Raw genomic sequence first — 27,304 nt, 5'->3', positions numbered from 1 at the left:
CTAAGAGAAACTAAGGTTATAAGATATAGTCCAAAGTAAAAGTCAGTAGGCTCTGAGTCTTGAGGGTTTCTTCTAGAAGAAATGTGTAGGTGCTTTAGTGCATGAACCTTGTGATTTGCTGAGTATTAACCTTGTCCTGATAATTAAAAATGTTAGTGGTTGATTACAGTGATAATTTTAGAATCAAATTTTGTGTTAGTTTCTATGGGTAGATATTTGGAAGATTCTTTTGTAATGCTAACCCTATTTGGGTGATGTTTAGGTTCTTGGAGATTGAAGGAGATTATTTGCTCTGAATCTAATTTAATTTGTTCTTTTCTCATGAAAACCAGTTAATTGAGTAATCCTGAAGAAACTGAGAATTTGGTATTTAACCAGTGAAAAAAATTCCCACATAATTCAGTGGTTAATGAAATGGGCAAGGCATAATAGGCAATATTTAATGCAATCTTGCGAGGAATCTTATGTATGAATATTTCTCTATTTAGAGTTCCCTTATTAGCAAAAATCTGTTTTAGGTAATAAACCTTCATTAGAACTCTTGGGGTGTCCCTCAAGCTGTGACTTCAGTCCTTACCCTTGCCCCTATCTTGTTCTGGAAGATTTGGTGTGAGCTCCACAGGAGTCTTATTAAAGCAGTAGAAATACATGAGTATATCAATTTTTAGTGCACAGAGAAAATAAATCTTCAGTTTTACTGAAATTTTTATTCATGAATCCTTCCTTTTATATTTATTAAAAGTAACACCTCCATCCAAAAGGAATTTTATTTTAATCATATACAATGCCTTGAATAGAAAAGGAAACATCTTATTTTCTCTCTCCCCAGTGCACTGAATGGTGTCCATTTGTCAAACCACCTCTCAGCCATTTCCCACCTAAATCCTAAAGCCAGGAAGAGATTTAAAATACACAGAAACTTTTCACAAGTAATACTATTCTTATATCACACTACCAACAAAAGAACTTCTTAATGTTTAGCCTGTGTATGTGACACCTCCTATTCATTCTTTACCTGTCTTTTGCAACCCAAAAGTCATGGCCATTGTCCTCAGTGCGTGGCACAGTGCTAATCTCAAAGCCTCACACCCACATCGTGAACACATTTTCCGCACTTCACTTCGTAAGTGTTTCTTTCAGAGGTTGGGCGTCCTCTTTTCTGTGTATCCTTCCTAACCTGTGATCTCAGGATTGCAAGGTTGGCACAGGTGACAGTGAGAAATTGCTATTTATCCCCAAAAATGATTTCCATTAAAAGTGGGCAGTTTAAACAGTTTGAGCAAATTGTGTATTTTTGTCTCCATTTTTCCAGCAAAATGGAAAGTTGATTAGTTTCCTTGAAGAATTTTTTATCTGGAAGCACATATAAAATGTTTATGGGCATCTATTCTGATCTGTATAGCTTTGTTTTTCTGCCATTTAGGTCTTTGAATTTTAGGATATCTACAAAAACCTTTCTTGCTATCTACTTTAATTGAAAGAAAGTTATTCTCATGTGTGGTTTTGGTAAAATTTTCAGACTCTTTATCCTCCATTCTTGCTGATCTATTCCATAGATAAAAATACTCTGGAATCATAAGTGAAAGATTTTGCTACTTTATCATCCGGCCAAGAAGATATTTAAACTCTAAACCATATTCATCCCTCCATCATTGATGGCCTCCTTTGTTAAGTCAGCACTGCCCACTAGATTTGCTAGAGTTCTACCAGCAGACCTTACTTAACCTAACTGGGGAAGTTCAGCTCTGATTCTTTAATTTCAAACGTTGATTTAAAGGAGTATGTATAAATGATCCATGAACATGGACAACAGGGTGGGGATTGACTATGGGAGCAGTGGGTTGAGGCGATGGGGGTGAGCAGGGCAGGGGAGAGCAACAGGGAAAATTGGGACAACTGTAAAAGAACAACAATTTTTTAAAAAGGCAAAAGAAATTTGGTTTAAATTAATGAGCAATTTAAGTAGATAATTTATTGTTGAATTGACTTGTGTCTTTTATTTTTAGGTGCAGTACAACAAATAGCCGATTGGCAGCCTATGAAGTCCTTGTAATGCTGGCTGACAGCTCACTTTCAAATCTTCAAATTATTGCTAAAGAGCTACTTTCTATGCATCATCAACCTGACCCTGCTCTTACAAAGGAATTTGATGTATGTTTTCTAGACCTTGATGCACTTAATTTTTAGAGTGGCCTCTTAAACATAGAATTTTTAAAACTTCATTTTTCTAATCACAAAGTATTATTCTTTTGCTTATCGTGTTGACATACTCTCAACTATAACCTACAGTATATTACTAAATACCCTTTTAATTAATTAAAGGGGATACATTTTCAAGTTGGTTGATAATTACTCCGTAAAAAGTAGCATTTCAACCTGTTTTTTGAGTAAGTTTTTGCTTGGCCAGGCACTAGAGATAAAAACTTAAACAATGGCTATCATACTACGTCTATATTCAGTTAAATTTAACTAAGATTTATTGAGTTCACTATGCCCTTAGAGGTGTGTTGGGCTTTTGGAACTCAAAAATACAGATTGATCCCAGCCTCAAGGTCAGGGTATAATGGAAGAGACAGACCCATAAGCAGATAATTTCAGTGTAATGTGACAGAGTTTAAGATAGAGGTATGTCCAAAATGCTCTACTAAGAGACCAGATAGTGGTGTCTTAGAAGGCTTCTCAGGAAAAATGGAGTTTAAATTGGGCATGAAAGATTGGTGAGCCTATTGTGTGAAGCAAGGTGGCAGGGTCATACCAGCAATGTGGGCAAAGCTGTGGAGCCATGAAGCAGCCTAGTATATGTTGGAATCTTGAAGAGGAAAGCAAGTTGCAGGTGCACTAGAATACCAGACCAGGGTGGGAGGACACCTTTAAAGCTGCCTTTACGTTCTCCACTGACAGTCATTTGAGCTGAGTATTACGAAACATACAGGTTGGGTGGGAATGGAAGTGGGAATAGGTGTTCCAAATAGAGAAAATAGCACTTGCAAAGTAAAATGTAAGTGCATAAATTGGGAACTGTTCCAGTATCATAATGTTTAGTTTATAATACTTTCATTTTACATGCATCAAATCAAAATGAAAAATTTATTTTTTTATAAGTCAAGGATTATATCAGCATAATGAAGAAGATATCATATATAAATACTTATATTTTTAGCACCGTTAGAAACCAGTTTTCCTTATTTTGTAACTTTTTTTTAACCCATGCTTTTGACTACAAAGAAATTACAGTGGTAATTAGATCTTAGAAATCACCCTGCTCTAAGTATATGTTGAATGTTAAACATATGTAATACATTACTTTTGGTCCAAAAGAGCAACAGGATCTTGTTAGTTGGTTAGTTATTACGTACATACAGATACTTGATATATGCAGATAATGTGATTCTGGTCATGGCATTAGAATCAAGATTCTACTGTAATAGCATTTTAGAGTGTCATTACAAGATCCTTTTCCACTTGGAGAAGTGCCATATTGAACCTTATCCAAGATGTCTTTCCTTGTAGAAAAGCACTGTGCTGGAATCTGCATTATTTTAAAACAACTTTTAAGTGAAATACTAAGGCATTTACCTATTTATTTAATTAGTATGCTTATTAGAGGAATTTCAATAGAAGAATGGTACCTTCTCAAAAAAGAAGAAAAAGTGTATGTACCTCCCTTGACCATTTTAGACTGGTCAGGATTCTTCATAGTAAACATTTCATAAAACACTATTCTTTTCTCTTTTTTTTTTTTCCCTCGGAGTACTGCCTCGATTGGTAGATATATACTAGTGTATTTACTTGATTAATGCCTGTCTACCCTACTAGATTATGAGCTTCTTTGAGATCAGAACCAAGTACATTTGTCCTTTCTCTTGTGTCCTGGCACAGTTCCTGGCACATAGTAGACTCTTAATAAATATTTGTTGAATGATAATCAAGTGACTGAATGCATGACTACATAATGGATAAAAATGCACACTTACATGCTGTGTACTTCATGAACTAAGAAAAAACATTGAGAGAGTAGTATTTTATAATTGTGTTAGCATCTGCAGAGGTATTTCACGAACGTAGATTTTGCAAGCACGACTCACAATACGCTGGATGGATGAATCTAGTTTATCTCTCTTCCCCCTTATACATCTTATATAGCTATGAAGAAGTGTGCTGGTGGCAGAGACGCTAATTCTCTCTCTCCTATTTCTCCTCTTTCCTAGTACCTGCCCCCTGTTGACAGCAGGTCCAGTGCGGGGTTTGTGGGACTGCGGAATGGTGGTGCCACGTGTTACATGAACGCAGTCTTCCAGCAGCTCTACATGCAGCCTGGTCTCCCCGAGGTGCTCTTCCTCCTTCCCACTTGGTGTGATCAAGAATGTGTACATTGCCTGGAAATTGCCCCACATTCATATGGGGCATTTTGGGCTACTAAAATTAGACATAGAGTTTCTTTAGTAGCTTCTGAAATATGTCCAGACACCTTATTGCTTATAGTCATACATTTTTATACATCTGCTGAGGTAATATGTTGCCTGTTTGACAGATGAATTTGACATAATGTGATTTTTGAACTCCTAAGTTAATCTTAAATTCTGGTCCATAAAATTACTATCATTTTTTAGATTTTAGAAATATTTAGGGTCTATCTATCATCAGCACTTTATAATAGTTTACTAGTATCTTGTGATACAGCAGTAAATAATCTGAGAGTATTTTATGTTATTGTGTCACACTCGTCTCTTGTAAGAGATTCTAGTATTTACTAGTTCCAGTTTTTCATAATTCAGCAGAGGCTCAGAGATACTTGTTAATGATCAGATAAGCTAGAAAGTGTTGAAGCTAACCAATGCCGAGTTATAGCTACATTCAACCATACATAGCATTCTGAAAGAACAATGTGCGTACTCGCAGTGTATAACTCAAGGTTTTCTCTACAGCAGTTGAATATTTCTAACGTAATAATTTTTGTTTCTTTTCAGGCATTGCTTTCAGTGGATGACGACACAGACAATCCAGATGATAGTGTGTTCTACCAAGTGCAGTCTCTCTTTGGGCATTTGATGGAAAGCAAGCTGCAGTATTATGTACCTGAGAACTTTTGGAAGGTATTTCACCAGTAACTCTTGTTTTCGTTGGTTTGTTTGTGTTTTTGTTTTTACTTTTTTGTTGAATTTATTGGGGTGACATTGGTTAATAAAATGATATAGGTTTCAGGTGTACAATTCCATAATACATCATCTTTATATTATATATTGTGTTCACCACCCCAAGTCAAGTCTCCTTCCATCACCATTTATTCCCCCTGTACGCTCTTAATATCTCTCCCCAACCCCCCTTTCCATCTGGTCACCTCATACCTTTCAGAAGGTTATCACCAATAAATCAACAAACAAGTGCTGGCGAGGATGTGGAGAAAAGGGAACCCTTGTGCAGTGTTGGTGGGAATGCAGACTGGTGCAGCCACTGTTGAAAACAGTGTGGAGGGTCCTCAAAAAACAAACTCACCAGTAACATTAGATTCAAAGATGTTAGATATTTGGAGTTTGGCTACATTCTTTCTCTAATGATAATTGTCTCTGATCTTTATTAACTGGACTAGTCGCATTGCAAGAACCTATAAAGGGACTGACTGTATATACCGTTTCTTAGTTGTTTGTAATTTCTGGGGATTTGCTAATTTAATTATTTCATATATTTCTCATGATTCTTACTTTAGCTGTTTGAAATATTTGCTCAAATCATTCCTCAGAACATATGCCAGTTCCACAAATGCCTGTATATAAAGAATGTTCTTTTTTAACATTGCTTTACTGTGTTTCACAGGATGAGTAACGTGTATTTTCTCCCACAGGTTAGTTAGTTTCTAAGAGAGGAACTCTGTTCCATGCTCGGCCTTTGCTCTCACCCTGTGTGGTTTCATGAACTTGGGAGGTTACGGGGGCCAGAGATAAGCATAAGTGGCTGAACACAGACTCAGCTCACTGCATTAAAAACTTCTGTGTTTTAATAGTGAACTTAAATTTTTAGAAGCATTTAGTGCTTTTTTACATTCTCCTTCTACCATATTCAGAAATTGCAACTTTCCCTTTAATGATATATTTAATTCTTGTTATGTAGATTTTCAAGATGTGGAACAAAGAACTTTATGTGAGAGAACAACAGGATGCATATGAGTTCTTCACTAGCCTCATTGATCAGATGGATGAATATCTTAAGGTAGAAAAAGTTTTATTTTCCCTCTAACCCCCTCAAATTCTAGTATAAGAATAGTGGTTTAGGATTTGGGACTGCTGTGAAACTGACATCACAAATTGATCATCTTGAATATCACTACTATGTGTCTTCTTGGTTTGAACATCCAAATATACACAAATCATGGAAGTTACAGATTTCTTTTTAATTCATCTAGCACTTGATAAAATATGTAATTCTTGGTTTATACTCCATAATAGCCATTTGTATCTGCATACTCTTCCTTGTGTGCATTAAAGTAACCTGGCTCGGAGAAGTGCTATAAGCACTGGTGAGCCGATGGCCCCACACAGAACCATCTCACTTTGGCAAAGAGAACAAAAGGACTACCTTAGAAGTTGTGTGTGGTGATGTTTAAACCCAGATGTTTTACCTCTACCCAGTGAAACACGTGACAAACTTCCTAAATGGTACTACCGCCTTTTAAGTTACTGACAGCCTCCCAGCGCTGCCAACATGGGCCTCTCTTCTCATCAGTAGGCACAATTTACCTACTTCTTTTTTAAAAAAATAACTTATAAATCTGTAGCATTCCATCTGCAAGAAAAAAGAAAAGACCGTGGAGAGTTGCTCCCAACTTGGTAGTTGTGGCAGGGAGAGACAGACAGAATCATCATGGGGAATGCTGTCCTTGTCCGCAGCTCCCACTGACCCCCCTCCTCCTCTTCTGATAATCTGTGTAACGCTGACAGTGGGTCTGCTGGGTTACACTCCGTCATCAGTTCTAACATGAAACTATCAAGATGACTTATTTAATTTTGATGGTTAAGTTAACATTTGTGTTTAGCTTAGTTAGGTCTAAATAAAATTCTATATAAACAACCAATAAATTATAAGTGTATCAACTAAAATTTTAACTTTTTATTCCACCAGAAAATGGGGAGAGACCAAATTTTTAAGAATACTTTTCAGGGCATCTATTCTGATCAGAAGATCTGTAAAGACTGTCCTCACAGGTTAGTGAAGATATAATATTAAAAATTGTTTTTTCAAGTGATTCTTCTAGTAGGTTATGAATTTTGCATTTGTTGAGAGACTTGCAGATATGTCTCTCAATGGATTATGAGTGTTTATTGAATTAACTTTCTTTGCTTTCAATTTCTAAAATTTCTTTGTTGAAATTCATAATTTTAAGTAATTCTGAATTGTCAAAAATTAGTGTTTTTATTTGGTAGTGTACTTTTTAAAGGATGAGGGAAATTGTTAATTTCCCTGATTATGAACATAGTTCTGTGTTTAATCTCAGGTATCGTGATAATTTCAAAATATTTAAATTTTGTTGCTGATCATGGTTTTCCTGTTATTCCTTAATCAGATATGAACGAGAGGAAGCTTTCATGGCTCTCAATCTAGGAGTTACTTCTTGTCAGAGTCTGGAAATTTCTTTGGACCAGTTTGTTAGGGGAGAAGTTCTAGAGGGAAGTAATGCATATTACTGTGAAAAGTGTAAAGAAAAGGTATTTCGTTTGTCCATTTTTGTAAAACAAGATTCATTTGTTATTCATGTGTTATTCATTTATCTTTGTGTTTTTATGCAAGATCAGTTTTAAGCTCCTGTTGTTACTTTGATTAGATTGTATTATCACTTCCGTTCACATGTGTGGAAAAGCCCTATAGAAATTATGACCTTTGTATTAATTATGTGGCTGTTTTATTTTCTCCAAGGCAATAATTGGGTTTTGCTTTTCTTCAGAGAATAACAGTCAAAAGGACCTGTATTAAGGCTTTACCTAATGTCTTGGTCATCCACCTAATGAGATTTGGATTTGACTGGGAGAGTGGACGCTCCATTAAATATGATGAACAGATAAGGGTAACTTATTTTTTTCCTGAAAGTTCTTATAACCATTTCTACATCACTCGCTTTTTATCATTTTCTTTTAGTACTTTCAAATTTCATTTAAAATGTGAAAGGCTATGGTCTCAGCATTCTCAAAAGTATACAGCCCTTTGTCTTAGCCGCTGCTGCTAGTGGAACTATATAGTATTACCTGTAAACAATTGCCTTTATTTCTAGGAGGCATCCTAGTGTCAGCTGTGAAGTAAAATGCTTTCCTTAAGGCTCAAACAAGAGATAACTTGTACTATCCCAGACTTGTGAGCCATTCTGAGATTTTGTACTTGAATTGGAGAGGTAGTCCTAGCTTAACCTAGGAAAATACATGTCTCTCTTCTTTGTGTCTGACTTAATTGGGTATGGTAGTGTATGTTATTGATCAATATTAATGTGCTCTTTTTGCTTTTAACTAGTTTCCCTGGATGTTAAACATGGAGCCTTACACAGTTTCAGGAATGGCTCGCCAAGATTCATCTTCTGAAGTTGGTGAAAATGGACGAAGTATGGATCAGGGAGGTGGAGGGTCCCCACGAAAGAAAGTTGCCCTCACAGAAAACTATGAACTTGTCGGTGTCATTGTACACAGTGGGCAGGCACATGCGGGCCACTACTATTCCTTCATTAAGGATAGGCGGTAAGAGGCCCGCCCAGCGATCCCTCTCTGCCCTTCCAGTGTCTCTCCTCTGCATTCCCTGCCCAAGCTTTTGCATTGTTCTTTAGTGTTATTTCACATTGAACTTTTAAACTTATTGTAACTGTTTTTACCCCTTCAATTTGGAAAGTTGTTTTAGAAATTAGAATAACTGTTGCTATATTTTTCTTAGGTATTTTCAAATGGTAATCACCTGCTGTATTTGTAGACAGTACAAAGAGATGAATACTGGCTATGGGATGTTTGTGTTTTATTATAGTGTCTATTTTATCTCCGGGCTCTAGGGGATGTGGAAAAGGAAAGTGGTATAAATTTAATGACACAGTCATAGAAGAATTTGACCTAAATGATGAGACTCTGGAATATGAATGCTTTGGAGGAGAATATAGACCAAAGGTTTATGATCAGAGTAAGTATTTACAAATGGATATTTTCCATGAGCTTCATTTTTTGTTTATAGTTAGAGTTTTCTATCAAATTAGAAGCAGGGGTTTTTATTGTTTTGTTCTGTTTTTGCATAAAAATAGAATAGATGCTGTTTTTGTTTTTTTTTTTAATGTACTGCTGCTCTAACTATATAGACCCATGAACTCTAGCCAGAGTGAAAATGTTTAAGCTGCTTACAAAAAATTTTTTAAATACTATCTTAAAACAGTGTTCAAGGGATGTGGGGGAAATATAAGTTAAATGAAAGATGAATATCAGCGAGAAACTAATGAAAGCAGAATTTCAACCTTAAAAGTAGTTTCAGAAGCCCTGGCCAGGTGGTTCAGTTGGTTGGAGCATTGTGCTGTGCACCGAAAGGTCTTGCATTCAATTCCCAGTCAGGGCACCTACCTAAATTGCAGGTTTGATCCCCAGTCAGAGCATGTATAGGAGACAACTGATCGACATTTCTCTCTCACCTTGATGTCTCCCCCACTTCCACCATTCCCCCTTTCCTCTCTCTTTAAAATCAATAAAAACATATCCCTTGGGTGAGGATTTAAAGTAGTTTTCTTTTTACTTATATAGAGGTATGATTAATTAGAGACGACATTTCTAGCATCTGTGCTTTTAAAACCATACTTACTATGCTATGGCAAAGGAATCTTTCCACAGCCCCTACCCCCAGGAGAAAAAATGTAAGAAAAAAATACAGCACGGAATCTAGTCAGAATTTGCTATTTAAAGAAAAAACATTTTGCAGAGACCTTAGCATTTCTGAAACATGATTCTCAAATATTCTGGGTTCATTTTAAAATTTCTACCTGTATTAGCTTCACTTTATTAGATTTGCTATCATACCATAGTAGTCATGCATCTAATGTCAGTAAACCCCAATGGTTGAATATAGTATCGTTGCCAGAATTTACCCAGATTAGGCTGTTCTGCACGGTAGTGACTAAGTGAGGCCAATTATAATCCCATCCTGGGCCACAGAATTGATTTTTAAATGTTACTTGCTTTTTGATTAAACTTAGACTTGCCTAGGAATATTTACCCTCTTTCCCCTGTTCTGTTACCACACAACCCTGCCCCGTACTCCCTGTCCTTCTGTATCACCTTCTGAATAATTCGAAGCAGTGCTCTGAAAGAGACACACATTTTACTTACACTTCGCATCTAACTACTAGTAAGTAGTTATTTGCTGGGTATATGGGTTCCTTGTTTTAGACGATCAAGAAAAGAAAACTTTATTTACAAAGACTTATTTCTTAATGTCTTGTTATAAAGCAAACCCATATACTGACGTTCGCCGAAGATACTGGAATGCCTATATGCTCTTCTACCAAAGGGTATCTGATCAGAACTCCCCTGTGTTGCCAAAGAAAAGTCGAGTCAGTGTTGTACGTCAGGAAGCTGAAGATCTCTCTCTGTGAGTTTCTTTTCCTTGTAATTTGCTATGTCATTTCAGTAGGTGATACTGTGATCTTTAGAGTGTACTGTTTGGTTTTTAAATGTTACTGGCCAAGCTAGAGAGAAATTCTAAAAAGAAAATAAGTAAATTGCTCTACCCGTTTCTTTCTTATTGCTACTTGGTCATTATTTCCTTGGCAAGAAGTTATTTTATATTTAGAAAAACGTGTATGAACTATTTTATTCTAGAAGTGAAATTTTTTTCATCTCAGCATTTATGTTCAATGCATAGTAATCACTATTTCAGCACTGTCTGAAAGGTTTGTTTGTTTTTTACCCTGTTCTCTGTGATCTTTAATTTAAATTATTGAATTAGGAAAGTATACAATTTACTTTTTAAGTCTAGTACCCTGGGTATGTAGGATTGTCAGGTTTCAGGAACTACTGAACAATAGCCGCTTTATTACAAGACAGTTTTCGGGTTCCATCACTCAGGTCAGCTCCATCTTCACCAGAAATTTCACCTCAGTCGTCTCCTCGGCCCCATAGGCCTAACAATGACCGGCTCTCGATTCTAACCAAGCTGGTTAAAAAAGGAGAGAAAAAAGGACTGTTTGTTGAGAAAATGCCTGTTCGAATATATCAGGTAAGAACTGTATGAAAAATTCTAAGGGGAAGAAATTTACTTACTGTCAAGATCTATCTCATAGGTCCAGAAGTACCCCATCTGGTCATCTTGTGTACTTAGTCATACCTATAGCGCACATTGTACCCACCTTGTGCCACGAGACTTTTATGTCAGATCAGAGGCAGCTACAGTCTCAGGACTGGCCATGCCATCACCACTTGCTGTGTGGCTGTAGGATGTCAAAAATAAATAAGTAGAGGGTGTGGGCAGTAAAGAAACACAGTGCTAAAATTGACTATTGTATCTAGAGAGAAAAAGAAGTTAATGTTTATAACTTTGGAGTAAAACTAATATGACAGTGGTGACCGTTATTTATTGAGTACCTACTCTGCTACAGCTTTAAACAAATCCCTAATTCCTAAAACTCTTGTGGAGTAGGTTTTCTTCCCATTTCTCAGATGGAAAAAATTAAGCTCAGAAAAGGAAAAATAACCTGCTAGTGCCTCAGAGACAGGATTAAAACTCAGAACTGTCTAACTACCCCATCCAGACTCTCCACACTAAGTAATCAGAAGCTAAATAGCCAGACCAGGGAATTGAAGAAAACTTTGGAGTCTTTCACTAAGAGCGATTGTCAAGGAGAGCATGGAGTTGGTTGTACTTGGGAAAGCTCTGCTTGTTCCTTCCTACCCAAAATAATAGGTTAGAATTCATTTGTCCTTCACATGGTGGTTTTTTAAATTTCCCGAAAGGATTTGGTTTAACAAATAATAATCCCCCTTTCTACAACTTCTTATATATTGAAATGAAGATTTTCCTCTCTTTAAAAAAAATAAAATTCAAAGCTTGAGTGTAGGCTTTTTATGAATCCTTTTTACCCAACACATCACTAAAAATGTCTTATACATATTGAATTTTTACCCTGTTTCTTTAAAGTAATTGCCAGTTTTCTTTTGTAGATGGTGAGAGATGAAAACCTCAAGTTTATGAAGAATAGAGATGTATACAGTAGTGATTATTTCAGTTTTGTTTTGTCTTTAGCATCATTGAATGCTGTAAGTACTAGCTGGATTATTACTGAAGTAAGAAAAAACTCTTAAGAATTAGTCTTTCAACTAAAGTGTTCAGTGACTCATGCTCACTTTCACTTGTTAGCCTTTTGATTAGATGCAAAAAATTCCCACAATGTGTAACTTTATTGAGTGATATTAAAATATAGGCAATATTGTCATATATGATACAGATTGTGAATGGGTGTGGGTTTCTATGTACTGGCTTTTTTAAGTGCCCTTATTTAAACTCTATGATGACTCTGAGGGTAGCCATGAGGTGATGTCAGTGGATGTTGGGCTTTGTGGGGATCAGTTTTTCCTAATTTGTAATCAGATATTATCAGTATTTCCAAGTACTTCTTTTTCTTGAGTATAATTATTATAATTTGCTAATAAGGGGGAAACTTTCTTAATCTATTGGTAGGTTACTTAACATCTTGGGATTTAAAGCCTATTTTGAGAGGACTTCATAAAAGAAATGAAGATGTCTTTCTTAACCTTTTTTAAAGTTTAACTGGAACATTTTCTATAGTGAACTGGCAAGATTTTTTTTCTTAGTATTGAACTTTATAATATGTGCATTTAGCTTATAACAATGTGTAATAATCTATAAAACTTCTGTGAAAAATATTCTCTCTTTTTTTTCTCCCTCTCAGACTAAATTAAAGCATCCATACTATCCTTGCATGGCAAAGGTAAGCTTACAGCTTGCCATTCAATTCCTTTTTCAAACTTATCTACGGACAAAGAAAAAACTCAGGTAAGAAGTGATATGTTTTGATAGTCATGGCGAAAAGCACTGATTAATTCCATTGAAGTTGAATTTTTTAATTCAACTTTTTAAAACATTGTTTTAGGTAGTTGGAAACTACCTAATGTACTCAGATGATTAACGGCTCCTGTCTTTAGGGAATTTCTAATTCAGCAGGAAAGATAGGTTAAATAGACAATAACTGTGGTACAAGGCATAAATGCTGTACATCTTTGGAAACTGGGCAGAATCCTATCAGATATGGGGATCAGGTTGTCATTAAAGCGGTGATCTTCTCAGGATTTTGAGAGGCAAACGTAGAGAATCAGTTATTCTAGGTGGAAGGAAAAAACCTAAGTAATGGGCAAGACTTGCCTGAGAAACTGTGAATGACTCGAGTTTGACCCATACATTTAAGGGACTCGTTTGAGGTGAGGTGGAGTGTTGGGTTTGGGTGAGCTCACTGAGTGCCCTGAGGACGGGAGAAGGGAGTCTGGGCTCCGTTCAGTGGAAGGCTGGGGAGGATTTTTGAACAGAGGATCAGCGTGTCCAGAGTGATGCCATAGAAACTCTCGACTTTGATTGCATCTTAGTCATCATTGGCTTTTATCTTTAGTGCCTGGTAACGTGCCTGACACATTCTAGGCTTGTGGGTAAATAGTTTTTCTATAAGTAAGTGAAGGATGAGGGATAGTATGGTTTGGCTTATAGGATATACCTGGAGCAAGAAGTGGGAGGCTCAGGATGAGGAGACCAGTTAACAGAAGACTGTGAAAGTTCTCAAGTTTTCCTCTCTCTCTAGAACAATGAGCTTCTCCAAGTATTGAGAGGTTTTTGGAAAGATTTTGCAGTCAAGAAACTCTTGAGATAGCAAACATGACATTTTATTTTTATGGATAATAATTAAAGATACATTAAATGATACCAGTCTTTATTATTTGATTGAAAAAAGAAGAAATAATATGTTTCTTGTAATGTCTGGCATAAGATTGACTAAGGAAATTTATTTGGTTACTTTTATTTGTGAAATTCGCTCAAGCTGCTCAAACATTACACCCTATATCCAGTTTGCGTGTTTACCATTTGGGGGCATGAAGGACTGGAGAGGGGTGGCGTAAAGTCATGGGCAGTATAGTCATTAGAACTTTTTTTGCTCTTCAAATATTTTTATTTCATAAACTATAATATTAATGATTGTAACAATAGAATATTAAAGTGTAGGGAGTAGGCATTTTGTGAACATCAATTAATTAAGCAAAACAAAATGTTCAGGCATTTTTTTTTTTGCAGCTTAAGTGTTTTGAAGACAATGCAGACAGCTTCTTAACACCTTTTTCTTTTGTGGGGTAGAAGTGATCCGTCACGTCTCAAATATGAAAGAATGCAAGGCACTGGCTTCTGAGGTGCAGGAGTCATGTTAGTTCACAGTCACTGAGCATTTAACTTATCTTCTACCCACCCCACCCCAATTTTTTTTTCTTTTTTCTTTTTTTTTTAATGGAGTGACACTCCATGGAGTTATTTACTGGGGCTATACGTCTAACATCACTTTCTTTGCTTTTTTTAAAGGGTTGATACTGAAGAATGGATTGCCACTATTGAAGCATTGCTTTCAAAAAGTTTTGATGCTTGTCAGTGGCTAGTTGAATATTTTATTAGCTCTGAAGGACGAGAATTGATAAAGTAAGTGTCAAGATTTTTAATTAAAAAATATGTGTTTCTTTCAGTAATTTAGAGCTGAAGTTTCTTGTAGCTCTTTTTATTTCAACTTGAAATTATTTTTCTGATTGGAATCAATTTTAAACTGTCTTCACCGATGAAGCAATGAAGAAATTATTCAGATCACTTCAAAATCATTATTTTCAAATCATCTCTGTTGGACTAAACAAGGTGTTCAGTGGTGCAGGAAAACCATGTGTGCGGATGGCCAAGTGCTAACAGGCAGCCATGTCCTGAAAACCCTGCTGTAACTTGGGGGTTTCTGAAACACAAGTCACTTCGCCCACAGGCTCACAGTCTGGTGGCAACTTAGAGATCGAATTGTGAAACTTTTGATCCCATATCCCCTTCATCTTTAGGTCTGTGCTCCAGACATCGTGTATTTGCCTGCTTGATGTACCTACCTCTCCTTTCTCCCATACACTCCATACAGCAACAAAGGTGTTATTTTTAAAACAAATTAGATCATGTTACTTTTCTACTTAAAAAAGTTTTAGTGGATTCCCATTCCACTTACAATAAAATCCAAAAGTTGTATTATAACCCAGAAGGCCTTACTTGAATATGGTTTGTCTGTCCTTCTCGGCCAACCTCGTTTCACTCTCTGCGTGCTTGTCCCTCACTAGCTTGTTGATTCCTTCCACACATGAAGCTTTTTTTCCTGCCTAAAGACCCTTGAACCTAATACTCTCTCTGTCCAGAACATTCTCCCATCCACTCTGCATAGTAAGCGCCTTCTTATCCTTCAGATGTCAGAGAGGCTGCTGACTCCATCATCCAGTCTGTAGTGAGTCTTCCCTGTTAATCTGCTCTGTTGTTTTACCTACCTCCCCCACCAAACTTGAGCTTCGTGAGGGCAGAAGCTACATCTGTTTAGTTCCCTACTCTACACAGAGCCAGGCAAATAGTAAGCCCTCTAATATTTGTACAGCATACATGCATGCAGTTCATAAAGAGAGAACAAATAAACATTTCTTTGAAGCGTTAACATGCCTGTCTCTTTAGAGTTTGCATTAGAGATAAACATTCACCCAATTATTTAGTTTAATTCCAAACTTATCTCCCCATTAGAAGGACTCTAGAATTATCATCTATTCGGAAGGAACATGGCAAGTATTTAGTTCATTCCCTTGTATTTGAACAGGCTTGCTTTTAAATATAGTCAAAGAAACTCAATAACTTCTTTGGTAATATGTTTCAGTTTCTTAGAATTCCTAATGATAAAGAATCCCCGTGAATTATCTAATCTAAGTTTTTCCTAGTAAAGTTTATTATATTTTGTCTATTTCTTTATAAAGCCCATTACTCATTATGTATTGCCATAACTTCATATTTTTGAAGAATTAATGATCTTCTTTCTCTAATGACTTCTTTAGAAATTTTCAGATAACTTAGGTTATCACTGTTACAACTAAACAACAAACATGAACTAGATACTACCCACCAGCAGTGTAAAGGATTGAATTAGATAATGCATTTGTGGTCCACAGTGTAGTATCTGACTGTAACACTGAAAGTGTGGATGCAGTAGAAGTTGCCTAATGAACCTTAACTGTTATAACCAGAATAATCATAGAAGAAAAGAGGGAAGCAGGGCCTTTTCAGCCTCAAACACTTTTTAGGACTGAATAATAAGTAAGTGTTGGGGAGGGGAGGGGAGGGGAGGGGAGGGGCGAGGAGAGGAGAGGAAAGGACAGAGACGTTAAGTGCACAGGGGGATTCAGAGGTGCTGTCTTGATTCAGAACTTTAGTATCTTACTCTGAGAAATTCAAGGGGTGTCAGGGAGAACTGCTCCTGAATGAACAGAATTTATAAAATTTTAGGTTCTTTCATATCTCTCTAAGTTCAAAATTACATTTATACAGATAATCATTTTAGGGGAACAGAGGAAAAAGAAGGAGAAACTTCACTCTTCAGCATTCAGGGGTCTTGTTTTCCTGGCAGGCCTTCCCCCTTCACAGTGGCCTGTGGGCTATGCGGAAGCTCTCAGAAGACTTGAACTAACACCTGGGAGTCATTCTGTTTCTGGGACTGCAGGTGGGACCCGTGTTGGGAAGGCTGATGTAGAGAAATCTGCTTTGCTTTTCACACCACCCTTCTCTTTATTTTAGGATATTCTTGTTGGAGTGCAATGTAAGGGAAGTACGAGTTGCTGTGGCCACCATTCTGGAGAAAACCTTAGACAGTGCCTTGTTCTATCAGGATAAGGTCAGCCTTGTTTTTACATTTTTATACACTCTGTTTTTACCCAACATTTACAATTGCACCTAATAACAAAAAGAGCCTGGGATTAGAATCTGGTAATCATACCTCATAGAACGCACCCTCTGTGAACTGACTTTCTAGAGAATGCCAGGGCAGAAGGCATTCTGACTTTTCCTCCTCATATCCCAGAAACCAAGGTAGGCCAGGAATCGAGATCTGCTTGGGTCTGCTTCAGAATTTTCTCTCCAGGATGCCCCTTTTCAAAGTCTTCTCTCAAGAGTTTGTATTAGATCTTTCTGAAGTGAGTCTAACCTGAGTGCAGAGGCTCTAGTCTAAACCCATAGACACTGGCTTTGGAAGAGACTGGCTTTGTCTCTTTCCTTATAAGCTACTTTTGTGATCTATACCTGCATTTGGCTACCAGATCACATAGTGGCATTTATGCAAGGGCATTGGCCAAGTAGTTCCTTCATTGGTTTTCATTATTCCCTAATCTGTTCCTGTTCCTCTGAATTTCTTCTTCCTAATCCTATTTTCTGGCTCACAATTCTATACGCCAAAATAGACCATGGTCTTTATTACCATCCTTGATCCCCAAAGATTTTGAGACTTAGGGAAATTTTAAGTCTGATGATTCAATCTGGTATTAAGTGCTAGCAAATACAGCAGTTACTTCCCAAGTTTGCTGTTTCAAACAGCTGACACTACATGGAAAACTTTGAAAAATGTTACTATCAAACTAATTGGCTCCTTAAAAACATTGGCTGGAGGCACTGTGTTTCAATAAACTAAATGCAAATTCTAGAAATTGCTACTTCAAATTCAGTTGTTGACTTTGTTATGCAGCCTTGAGCATGTTCTTTAAGGGAGATGATTAATCCATATACAGTGCCTGACACCCAGGCAATTAGTTCTTTCAACTTTGTCTGACCAAGGATGCACTGTTAGACCAGACAGCCTCAGGATCTCTACTCAGTCCACAATGAACAAGAAGGTCAAATATGCCCCTGAGGAAGGACCTAGGTAGAAGACTGTCTCTCAATTCCAGGAAGCATAAGAAAGTTGAGGTGTACTCGAAGGCAGTGATTTTCAGTCACCTTAAACAACAAAACTATTTTCCAAGCAAAACCTTACCTGGATGCAGGAGATATAAAATACGTCATTGGGAGCTGCCTAGGACAGTTTGGATACCATTGTTCTGGAAGTTTTCTGAGATGTTTTAACCTAAAGACCTTCCTATTCTTCTCCTTCCTCCCATGTACCAACCCAGACAAAAGATAAAGCTAGAATTAGTGCAGTCTCCCTACAGAAGGGGTCAGGCCACACCACATACCCCCACCGACCTCTAAAGGCAGGCCTGCAGGTGGTGGAAAGGGCAGGGAGTGGTGAAGGATGTAAGCATGGAAGCCTTTTGCCTCAGTAAGTTCTCTTTGATATCCAGATCCAGCTGATGAATTTTATGTCAGTTTTTCCTTGTAATGGAAACAGTGCCTCTTGCCACCCACTCTGTATTGTAAAGTACTTTGAAAATTAAATGCTATATAAATGCTAGATTTTACTGTATTTATAATGGGTGTGACAGGATGGATGGGAGTATTTTAACAGTCTAGAACACCATCTTCAGAGGAAATAAGTCAACAGGAGTAGTAAGCCTGGTCTAATCCTCAGATCACAGATGAATTTCTAGGGAGTTGTCCCCAAGCAGTTGGGTGGGAGGGAAAGAAGAAGTAATGTGATAACCAAAATGGTTTCTAAACAAATAAAATGTTTTTCAAAGCTTTCCATGAGGCGTCAGCGGGCTTTCAAGTAAGTTCACAGTTGAGTCAATATTGCCGTTGTCATTCTGTCAGGCTGTTGCTCCATTTGCTCCATCAGCTTGATTTCTGGCCCCTCTGCCTGTGTCTGTGTTTTTTATTCTTTGCATCTGTGATTATGTGAAGAAGTAGCATAGTAGAGGGAGTTACTCAGAAATATGTTTCCTCTAAGCCCCACCCCACCCTGCCTTTTTTTAAGAGACAGAGAGAAGTTGGCTCTACAGAAAATGTGCCCATTAGGTGGTAGAATTGTGCCCGTGACTGAAATCTAGGGAACAAAACTAGGCTTTCCTTGTAATTATTTCTATAATACCCATCTTCTCTGGCAGGTAAAATCGATCATTCTGTTTTTGCTCTCCAAAGCATAAATCCATCTGAATCTGAGTCTGGATTGTATCAACCAGGCTTTTCTTTTGTTCTTATAATGATTTACTTAAAATTAATCCTGTTACAAATGTCTGTCTTACATTGTTTTTCTTTATGTGATTTCATCTTTCCTCTAACCAGTTAAAAAGCCTTCACCAGTTACTGGATGTTCTACTTGCTCTGTTGGATAAAGACGTCCCAGAAAATTGTAAAAACTGTGCTCAGTACTTTTTCCTGTTCAACACTTTTGTGCAAAAGGTAAATGATATTTTTCCTAATATCTTTTCTTAATACAGAATATTTTTAGTCTAAAGGAATTTTCCACGTGGGAAAAATATACACTGGTCAGTACTGGATTTATATGAACAAGTATTTTCTATATGTAAATTATAGCATTTAAAAACTGAGTGACTCCTTAAAACTTCTCATTTAACTATGTTTTTAAAACTAACTTTTGTCTGGATGGGACTCTAATTCGTCATTTTCAATATCTTATGACAGCAAGGTATTCGGGCTGCAGATCTTCTTCTGAGGCATTCAGCTCTGCGACACATGATCAGTTTTCTCCTGGGGGCCAATCGGCAAAACAATCAGGTAGTGCCTACTTCTGTAGCCCAGTGGGTGGCCGTTTATAGTCACTTTACTGCTCTGTTTGAGTGATACTACTACATAGACTTCAAAATCGTTTATTGTTCAATTATTTTTATAGCTTTCTCATAGAATTTCCTAATAATAACAACCCATGGAAATTACTAGAGTATCATTTAAAATGTGACATGTCATGGGAGGAAAGATTGGTTCTGGTGCGATGTGGGGAGGGGTGCAAAACCCTACAAGGACTAGTGGCATTGGGTCTTGCACTTGCCCTCTGGCACTATGTGCAAGGCTATTTGGGATGCCGATAACAAGGCCCGAATTCAAATGTGAAATTGTACTGTTATACACCAAAAGATGTTGCTGCAGATATACTGGTGCTCGTATTCAGAAAATGAAAGGGAAGCTGTTTTGTAATAATAGGGTTTAATATATGTGAAAAACTTCCTTTTTGAAGTTTCTATATCGGTATGTTTCTCCCATCCATTATACTTCTTTTGTTTGAAGGATTTAAAATACATGTAATGTGAATATACAATAATGATAAATACTATTTATAGAGTGCCTATTAATGTGCCAGAACAACTGGTCACTCTATATGTTATACCACTGATACAGTTCAATAAAATAGGCAGCTTCATCCCCATTCTCAGGCAAGAATTACAGTGCAAACAAGGTAAGTGACTTGTTCAAGGTCACAAACTGAAGTGTCTTGGAACCAGGATTCAGACCAGCTCTGGTGCACCCTGTATTATGCATTGCATAGGAATTTACTTCCGTTGTTAGGGGCGACAGACCTCCTCCCAGGCTTAGGCCTCCTCCCCACTGCAGTCTGCCACAGTGCTACTCTCACTCTTCAGTGCTAAAACCGAGCTGTGGCACCATAGCCTGCTCGGGGCAAGGATATTATGTTAAAAGGTTTATAATATCCATTTTTCACTTAAGCTCTTCCACTTCAGGGACCCATTGGCAATGGTGACTGATTTAAATTCACTGTTATTCAGCTACACACATGAACGATACTGTTTTGCATTCATGGAGCACACAGCATTCAAAGCATTTTCACTTTCAAGGTTTCGTTTGGTTTTCACAACCACAGAGTGACAAGAGCAAGTAGGTTATCTCTGCCATTATCCAGAGTCAACAGTGTAACTGTAAAGAACTGGCCCACACCCACACAGCACGCTGAGGGGTGGAGGAGGGCCAGGCCTCCCGGTAGCCAGCCTTGTGGGTTTTCCCCATTACAGTATTTCCTCACTTATCGCAGGTATTACATTCTAGACCCCCCCCCACCCCCCGCAAAGTAGGAACCTTCCATATATTCTACTCTTAAACATATGTAACTTTAACAACATATGTATACAGTACCACAAAATCCTGGGATATAGCGAAAAAACCTTGATAAATAATTAAATATAATATTTGTTAAAATCCCGCGATAAGTGAACCATGATATAGAGAGGGACTACTGTATACTGAGGCACGGGGAAATTACCTGCTACATAGTAAGCACTCAATACCTAAATTAGAATGTGTGTGAATGGATTTGTTTTAGAATATGAGTTAATATGTCTAAGGGGGAGAACACCGTTAAGCTAGTTTAAAACCTATGACTTCCTGTACTTTGACCTCTTTTACTGTCAAATAATCGTGGCCCAAATGATCATGAACCAGCACACCCTTTCCCTTCCTCCTCATGTTATTTCTAATCAAAACATGAACATCCACTTCATCTTCTCTGACAACAGATACGGCGATGGAGTTCAGCACAAGCACGAGAATTTGGGAATCTTCACAACACAGTGGCATTACTTGTTTTGCATTCAGATGTCTCTTCCCAGAGGAATGTTGGTAAGCTTTAACATCTTTAGTACATCAGAAAAATGAAGAGATACTGAATTTGTCAATAGTGCATGGAGGATAATGTTAGCAATTCATTGGATATTACTTGTTTCTCATTAAGCTATTTGATATTGTTTTAATTCATGTTGAGTTTGACTTTACTAGTTTGTCACAAGAGAAAGTCAGTCATTTATTCGGGGGATGGGGTATATAAATATTCAAAAGCTTCTAGAATTAAAGGCTAATTTGGAGTTCGTTTATTACCTTAATTGGCACAACTGATGTAGTAGTACAATTGCCAAGGTGTGGATTGGAGTCTCCTATCTGTGTGCACTTCACCAAGCCGCCTAACACTCTGATTCTCAATGCAAAATGGAAATATTAAAAACATAACCCTACAGGTGTACTGAGGATTAATGAGACAAAATGTTAAAGTACTTTGTAAAAACGAAGGGGATTTATCTGTAAATTAAATCATTGAAATGTATTTGAATATAAGCTGTAGTTGATAATATTTCCTACTTTGTCACTCACAGCCAGTATTTCAGTTCTCATTTAATAGAGCCAACATAGATTGTCCTACATGGTTATCCACTCCTCTCCCCTGTGTGTACTATGTTTTTATACTGTTCCTAGACCTTGTCATGACAGCACCAACAATAGCAAAGAGAATATAGCAGAGCAGCTAAAATATGTTCAGTGTTTTCTGCCCTTCCACTTATTTATTTTATTTTATTTATTGTGTTTATAATCCCCTCAACAAACCTATGAGAGGGATATTATTCCCTTCTGTGAATGAGGAAATTTAAGATACGGAGAGGTTTAGTAACTTCCACAAGTCTCACAGCTAGTCAGAGCATAGCAGCCAGTATGTGAATGCAGGTCTCTGACCCCAGAGGCTGTGCCTGCGTTTTCGTGCCATCTGACCAGTAAGAACCAAACACAGGAAACTAGATAAAATATCACAACGCATCACTCTGATCTGGGAATGCGTACTGACTCTAAAGGAACCTTGGGGGAGCACTTGGATTGTTTGAGGTACAGTTTGCTACCTAAATCTGATTCATTCACCTAAAAAGACAAAGCTTCCTAATTAATTAGTTGAGATAGATTTGTAAAAGAAGACAGTGTGCATTCTTTTTTTTCTGGCAAATGGGGTAACCCTTCCATATGAGTTAAATCTTAGCATCGGTAGTATTTGAGGAACAGAAGTATCTCATCCAGTGTCTCTTCAGAGTCTCATTGGACATTTTTTCCATATACAATTTTTACTGCTTTGAAAGATTGTCTTGCGTGGGAGGAACAGTATCACCAGGATTCTAAAGATCTTAGTAGGCATACCTACAACTTAGGTAGACATTGAAATAAATAGGTAAACATTTCCTCCTGTCTGCATGTCTGGGTTCCTCACTGGACTGTGAGGGAACAGGCTGTAAGCATTCAGCAACTGTGTGTGTGTATCTTGAGAGAATGGCTTTACCTTGTAGATGTCAATTTCATGGAATAACATTAAGTGAGACAGGTTTTGTTTCTCTGGTCTCCTGAAGCTCCTGGTGTATTCAAACAACGGCCACCTATTAGCATTGCTCCCTCAAGCCCTCTGTTGCCCCTCCACGAGGAAGTAGAAGCCTTGTTGTTCTTGTCTGAAGGGAAACCTTACCTGTTAGAGGTATGTACTTATTCTTTGAAAGCCGTTTTCTTTCTATTTCTGTAATTTGAGGAAATACACCTTTAGTTATTAGTTACATTTTGCATATTTTTCTGATGAAGCAGGGTATTATTAAGAGAAGAAATGATTCTTTCAAATTAATTTTTCTTCCTATGTATTACATATGTCAAAAAGAAATAACCAGATGAAGAGAAAGTTATTAGTTCTCTCTTCAACCAACAGTTGGACCTCCAGGTCCAGCCCAGCTAATTTCCCCTCTACGTTCCAGTAGGTAAATGGCACTTCACCCATCACAGTTACTCAGTTTATTACCAGAGGTTCTGTTCCCAGTCTCTTGTATATGTTCCTGGTCCTGAAATAGTACAACTGTGCAGCACACAAGTTTTTTAAACCTCAGGAGTATGGAAGCAGGCTACTCACAGCACCCTGTTGTGGCCTCTCTGCAGTCCAGATCGCTACCCCTTCTTGAGAATTTAATCTTCCAATTCTTCCATAACTTGATTTTCATATATATATGAGTCTGTGTATCATGGTGATTTTTAAACTACGTTAACAGTGCTATGCTATATATCTCTTTTAAACTGAACATTATGTATTTTTTGGATCTATGAATAATTATTTTAGTTTGGGCAGGGCATTTACCTTTGAAAATGTGATGAAAATGACTCAAGAAAAAAGTGCACATTTGCACAGTTATGTTAAATTTCAGACAGACCTATATACCCTGCAGTCTATCCATGGAGCTCTAGGAGTTAAAGAACCCCTGTTTTGAGTCAATGTTGATGATCTTAAATCAATCTGAGTAAATTTTCTTTAAAGCTAGAAACAACCTATTGGCAGTTACCTGACAGGAGAAGAGCTTACTCCTTTTCCATCCTCCCGTAGGTCCTGTTTGCTCTGCGAGAGCTCCCAGGCTCGCTCCTGGCTCTCATGGAGATGGTGGTGTGCTGCTGCTTCTGCAACGAGCGCTTCTCCTTCACTGTGCTGCACTTCATTAAGGTAGGGCCTCGGGTCCGCGGCGTCTGAGACGGGCAGAGCAGGCCTGGGCTCCCGGCTAATGCGCTGCTTTTAATTACCTTAATTGTTTTTCCGGATCATAAAAATAATATAGACTCATTTTTAAAGAGAACTCAAAATTCCCATCATTCACTGATAATTACCATGAATATTCTCTTATATTTCCCTTTTATTTTCTATACATGTGTTTTAACATAATTGGGATTTTATTGTCTTTATGATTTTGTGCTTTATTTTCACTTCACATTATAAATATTTCCCATATTATTAAAAGTTGTCTGTGAGTATAATATTTCATCCTCTTATGTACATGATTTACTTAACCATTTCCTTACTAGCAATGCATTTGCATTCAGTTCAATTTTTAACTGTTAAGAATAATACTTTATAGTTAATAATGCTGTGGTGACCATTATTGTGTAAAATGTTTTCCAATTTCAGGTTATTTCTCCCTTGGACATTTTAAAACTCAAAAGTAGTTTTTTCTCACCTGAAATGGTGATACAGTTCATTATGAAGCTCTGCTCAATATACTAATTACTGCTACTTCTGTGGCACTTACAGGATGGCCAACAGTGTTTCAAGCATTGTACATGTGTAACTCACTTAGTTCTCAGGTAGTCCCATACTATTTTATCACCCTTTTACAGTTCAAGAAACTGAGGCACAGAGTGAATAACTAGCCCAGGGTCGAACAACTAGTAGGTGGCAGAGTGGGAATTTGAACATGGGCAGTCTGGTTCCAGGGCTCTGCTCTAAACCATACTGCTTACTGCCTTTCTAGGGATTACTTGAAAAGCCTTTAAGCCTTTAAGCCTACACATGCCATTTTATAAGTTTTAATCTTTAATTACATGGATAATACATGACTGCATTCTCTTTTTGAAAAATTAAAGCATACATCATTGACCAATGCCGACCAGTCTTGTCCCCTTTCTGCCCTACCGCAAGGACCAATATTGTCACATTGATGTGTGTCCTTCCAGGCCTCTTTATGTAAATTTACACCATATATATTAGTTTCTGCCCACAGAACTTCTGCCACACCCTCTTACCTGCACCAGGATTTATAATAGTAATATAGGTAGTGCTAACAAGTTGCAGGTGATTAGTGGATTATGTCTTCAGACCTTTATTAGAATGTGGTTTTCCCTCAGCCTTTTCTGTACAGACCTTGTGATTGAGTTTCTCTCTTTACTACTTAACTAATTATATGACCTCAGGCAGTTTCCTCCTCTGCAAAATGAGACTTGACTTCAAAGATTGTGAAGACTAGCTGAGGTCTGGTGTGTGAGGTACTTACTTAGCACCAGGCCTGACGCCTTCAGAGTATGGTGTTGTAATGCAGTGTCCTTGACAGTCCCCTATCCCTATATATGTGTAAGGTTCTTAAAATACACAAAGCAGTGTGAATTTTCTGAACCTTGTTTTCTGTACTCAGTGTGTCTTCACAGATTTTTCTTTTTATTTACTTAACTCATGGCATACTTAGAGCATACCCATTTGCATTCTCATCCTACTATAGCATAGTCTGGAAGACAAAATAAGATATACAATATATAAGTGGAATATAAATTTGAGCTTGTTTAGTGACTTAAAATTCCCTGCTGCCTTTCCTCCTCTCTCCTTCCTAATTTCATAGTAAAGTATCAGAGTGTTGCAGCCGGGAGCACTGCAGAGGTTGTTTGTTTCTCTCCCCAGATTTAGCATTTGGGGAAATTGAGACCCCCCAAAGAGAGGACTTGACTTTGCCCAAGGTCAACCAGATAGTGGTAGAACCAGGGCTTGAATCTAGTATTGTTGACTGACACTCCAACATGCTTCCCACAAAAGACTTAATGGAATTTTTATGCTTTTAAAAAACTTTTCAGAACCAACTAGAAACAGCTCCACCCCATGAGTTAAAGAATACGTTCCAGCTACTTCATGAGATACTGGTAAGTCATAAATGTTCTGATTCACTTGTATTTACATATGTATTAGCCAGCATTGCCTATACATAAAAAGTTGTGTCTCCTTATATTGTTTTTCCATTTATTGGTCTGCACTTACTGAATCCTCTTTATATCAGTCACTACTGAGTGAGCTTTAAGCAGTAATAAGACTCTACCTCCTAGGGGCTCACAGTTTAGTGAGGGAGCTGGACAGGTACACAGGCAATTGCGGGGCAGAGATCAGAGGAGCGATGGAGAGCCCCGCCATGGGTAGGGAACTGTGCTAAGCACAGTACTATCATGTTTAGAATTCACAATAACCATCAGAGTTAAATTGTTGACTCTACAGTTCATTCAGATCTGAATGAATGATTGTGTTCGTACTAATAAAATTATTTTTTATGAGCTATTAGGACTGAAATGTAATTGACTATAGAATGCATCCCAATTTTGAAAATATAAAAAATGAGGGGAAACTTAGTTATAATCAGCAAACTACAATATCCAGTAGAAATTAGAACTTAGGTAGAATGATTTGCCCAAGACCAACCTGTAATAAGTCACAAAGCCAGGATCTGAACCAATAATTAGCCCCATAGCGCATGCTCTCCACCACGCCCTAGATTGCTGCATGAACTGCAAGTAAGTGGTGTGACTAGACGTAGTGGAAACTGAGTGGAACATGGGGAAAGAAGCCCCAGCCAGATCATGAAAGGCTTCAGGTACCAGTGCACGTAGACCCTTTCCTACAGGACAGTGCTTACACACTGGTGCCTGGTAGCCAAATTCTGTCTATATTCCTGTTTTATTTGGCCCAGATTGTTTTGTTTTGTTTTCTGATTCCTGGAGTCAGCCTCTGTTCAGAAAGCAGGTAATCCAATCTGGCCACATTGGTCCCATTTCCTGCATGCCACAGTCACCCATAGCAGTGGCAACATGCCCCTTTTGCTGAGGCACACGAGCTTCAATTCCCCGCTGTCCTCACTACCCCCCATTATCTGATACCTGCCCATTTTGCTCCTTTCTTGCCATCCTAGCCTCTAGACATCTTAAGTTTGCAGTTTCTGCTGTCGGTGACAGGGTGCCATGGAGGGGTTTTAAGCAGGAGAGTTCTGGGACCTTATTTATATATCAGAAAGAGTCC

At 37.7% G+C, this 27,304-nt stretch overlaps 1 protein-coding gene across 1 annotated transcript in view; it reads left to right on the top strand.

The window, feature by feature from the left end:
• Nucleotides 1-27,304, top strand: part of USP24 (ubiquitin specific peptidase 24) — a 128,041-nt gene that overhangs the window by 90,896 nt on the left and 9,841 nt on the right. Inside the window, exons 42-62 of the mRNA XM_090269535.1 lie at nt 2,007-2,151; nt 4,209-4,328; nt 4,968-5,093; nt 6,106-6,204; nt 7,114-7,196; nt 7,556-7,697; nt 7,934-8,053; nt 8,491-8,711; nt 9,014-9,138; nt 10,446-10,587; nt 11,064-11,214; nt 12,156-12,251; nt 12,905-13,008; nt 14,569-14,682; nt 16,831-16,927; nt 19,246-19,362; nt 19,606-19,698; nt 21,447-21,549; nt 23,088-23,209; nt 24,095-24,208; nt 26,098-26,163. Coding sequence (XP_090125661.1) covers nt 2,007-2,151; nt 4,209-4,328; nt 4,968-5,093; nt 6,106-6,204; nt 7,114-7,196; nt 7,556-7,697; nt 7,934-8,053; nt 8,491-8,711; nt 9,014-9,138; nt 10,446-10,587; nt 11,064-11,214; nt 12,156-12,251; nt 12,905-13,008; nt 14,569-14,682; nt 16,831-16,927; nt 19,246-19,362; nt 19,606-19,698; nt 21,447-21,549; nt 23,088-23,209; nt 24,095-24,208; nt 26,098-26,163 — 2,500 coding nt within the window. The remainder of the gene's footprint in view (nt 1-2,006; nt 2,152-4,208; nt 4,329-4,967; nt 5,094-6,105; nt 6,205-7,113; nt 7,197-7,555; nt 7,698-7,933; nt 8,054-8,490; nt 8,712-9,013; nt 9,139-10,445; nt 10,588-11,063; nt 11,215-12,155; nt 12,252-12,904; nt 13,009-14,568; nt 14,683-16,830; nt 16,928-19,245; nt 19,363-19,605; nt 19,699-21,446; nt 21,550-23,087; nt 23,210-24,094; nt 24,209-26,097; nt 26,164-27,304) is intronic.

The sequence above is a fragment of the Furipterus horrens genome, unplaced genomic scaffold (genome assembly GCF_987537825.1).
Source record: "Furipterus horrens unplaced genomic scaffold, mFurHor1.1.pri manual_scaffold_3, whole genome shotgun sequence".
Taxonomy (NCBI): Eukaryota; Metazoa; Chordata; class Mammalia; order Chiroptera; family Furipteridae; genus Furipterus; species Furipterus horrens.
This window is presented reverse-complemented; position numbering and strand designations above follow the sequence as displayed.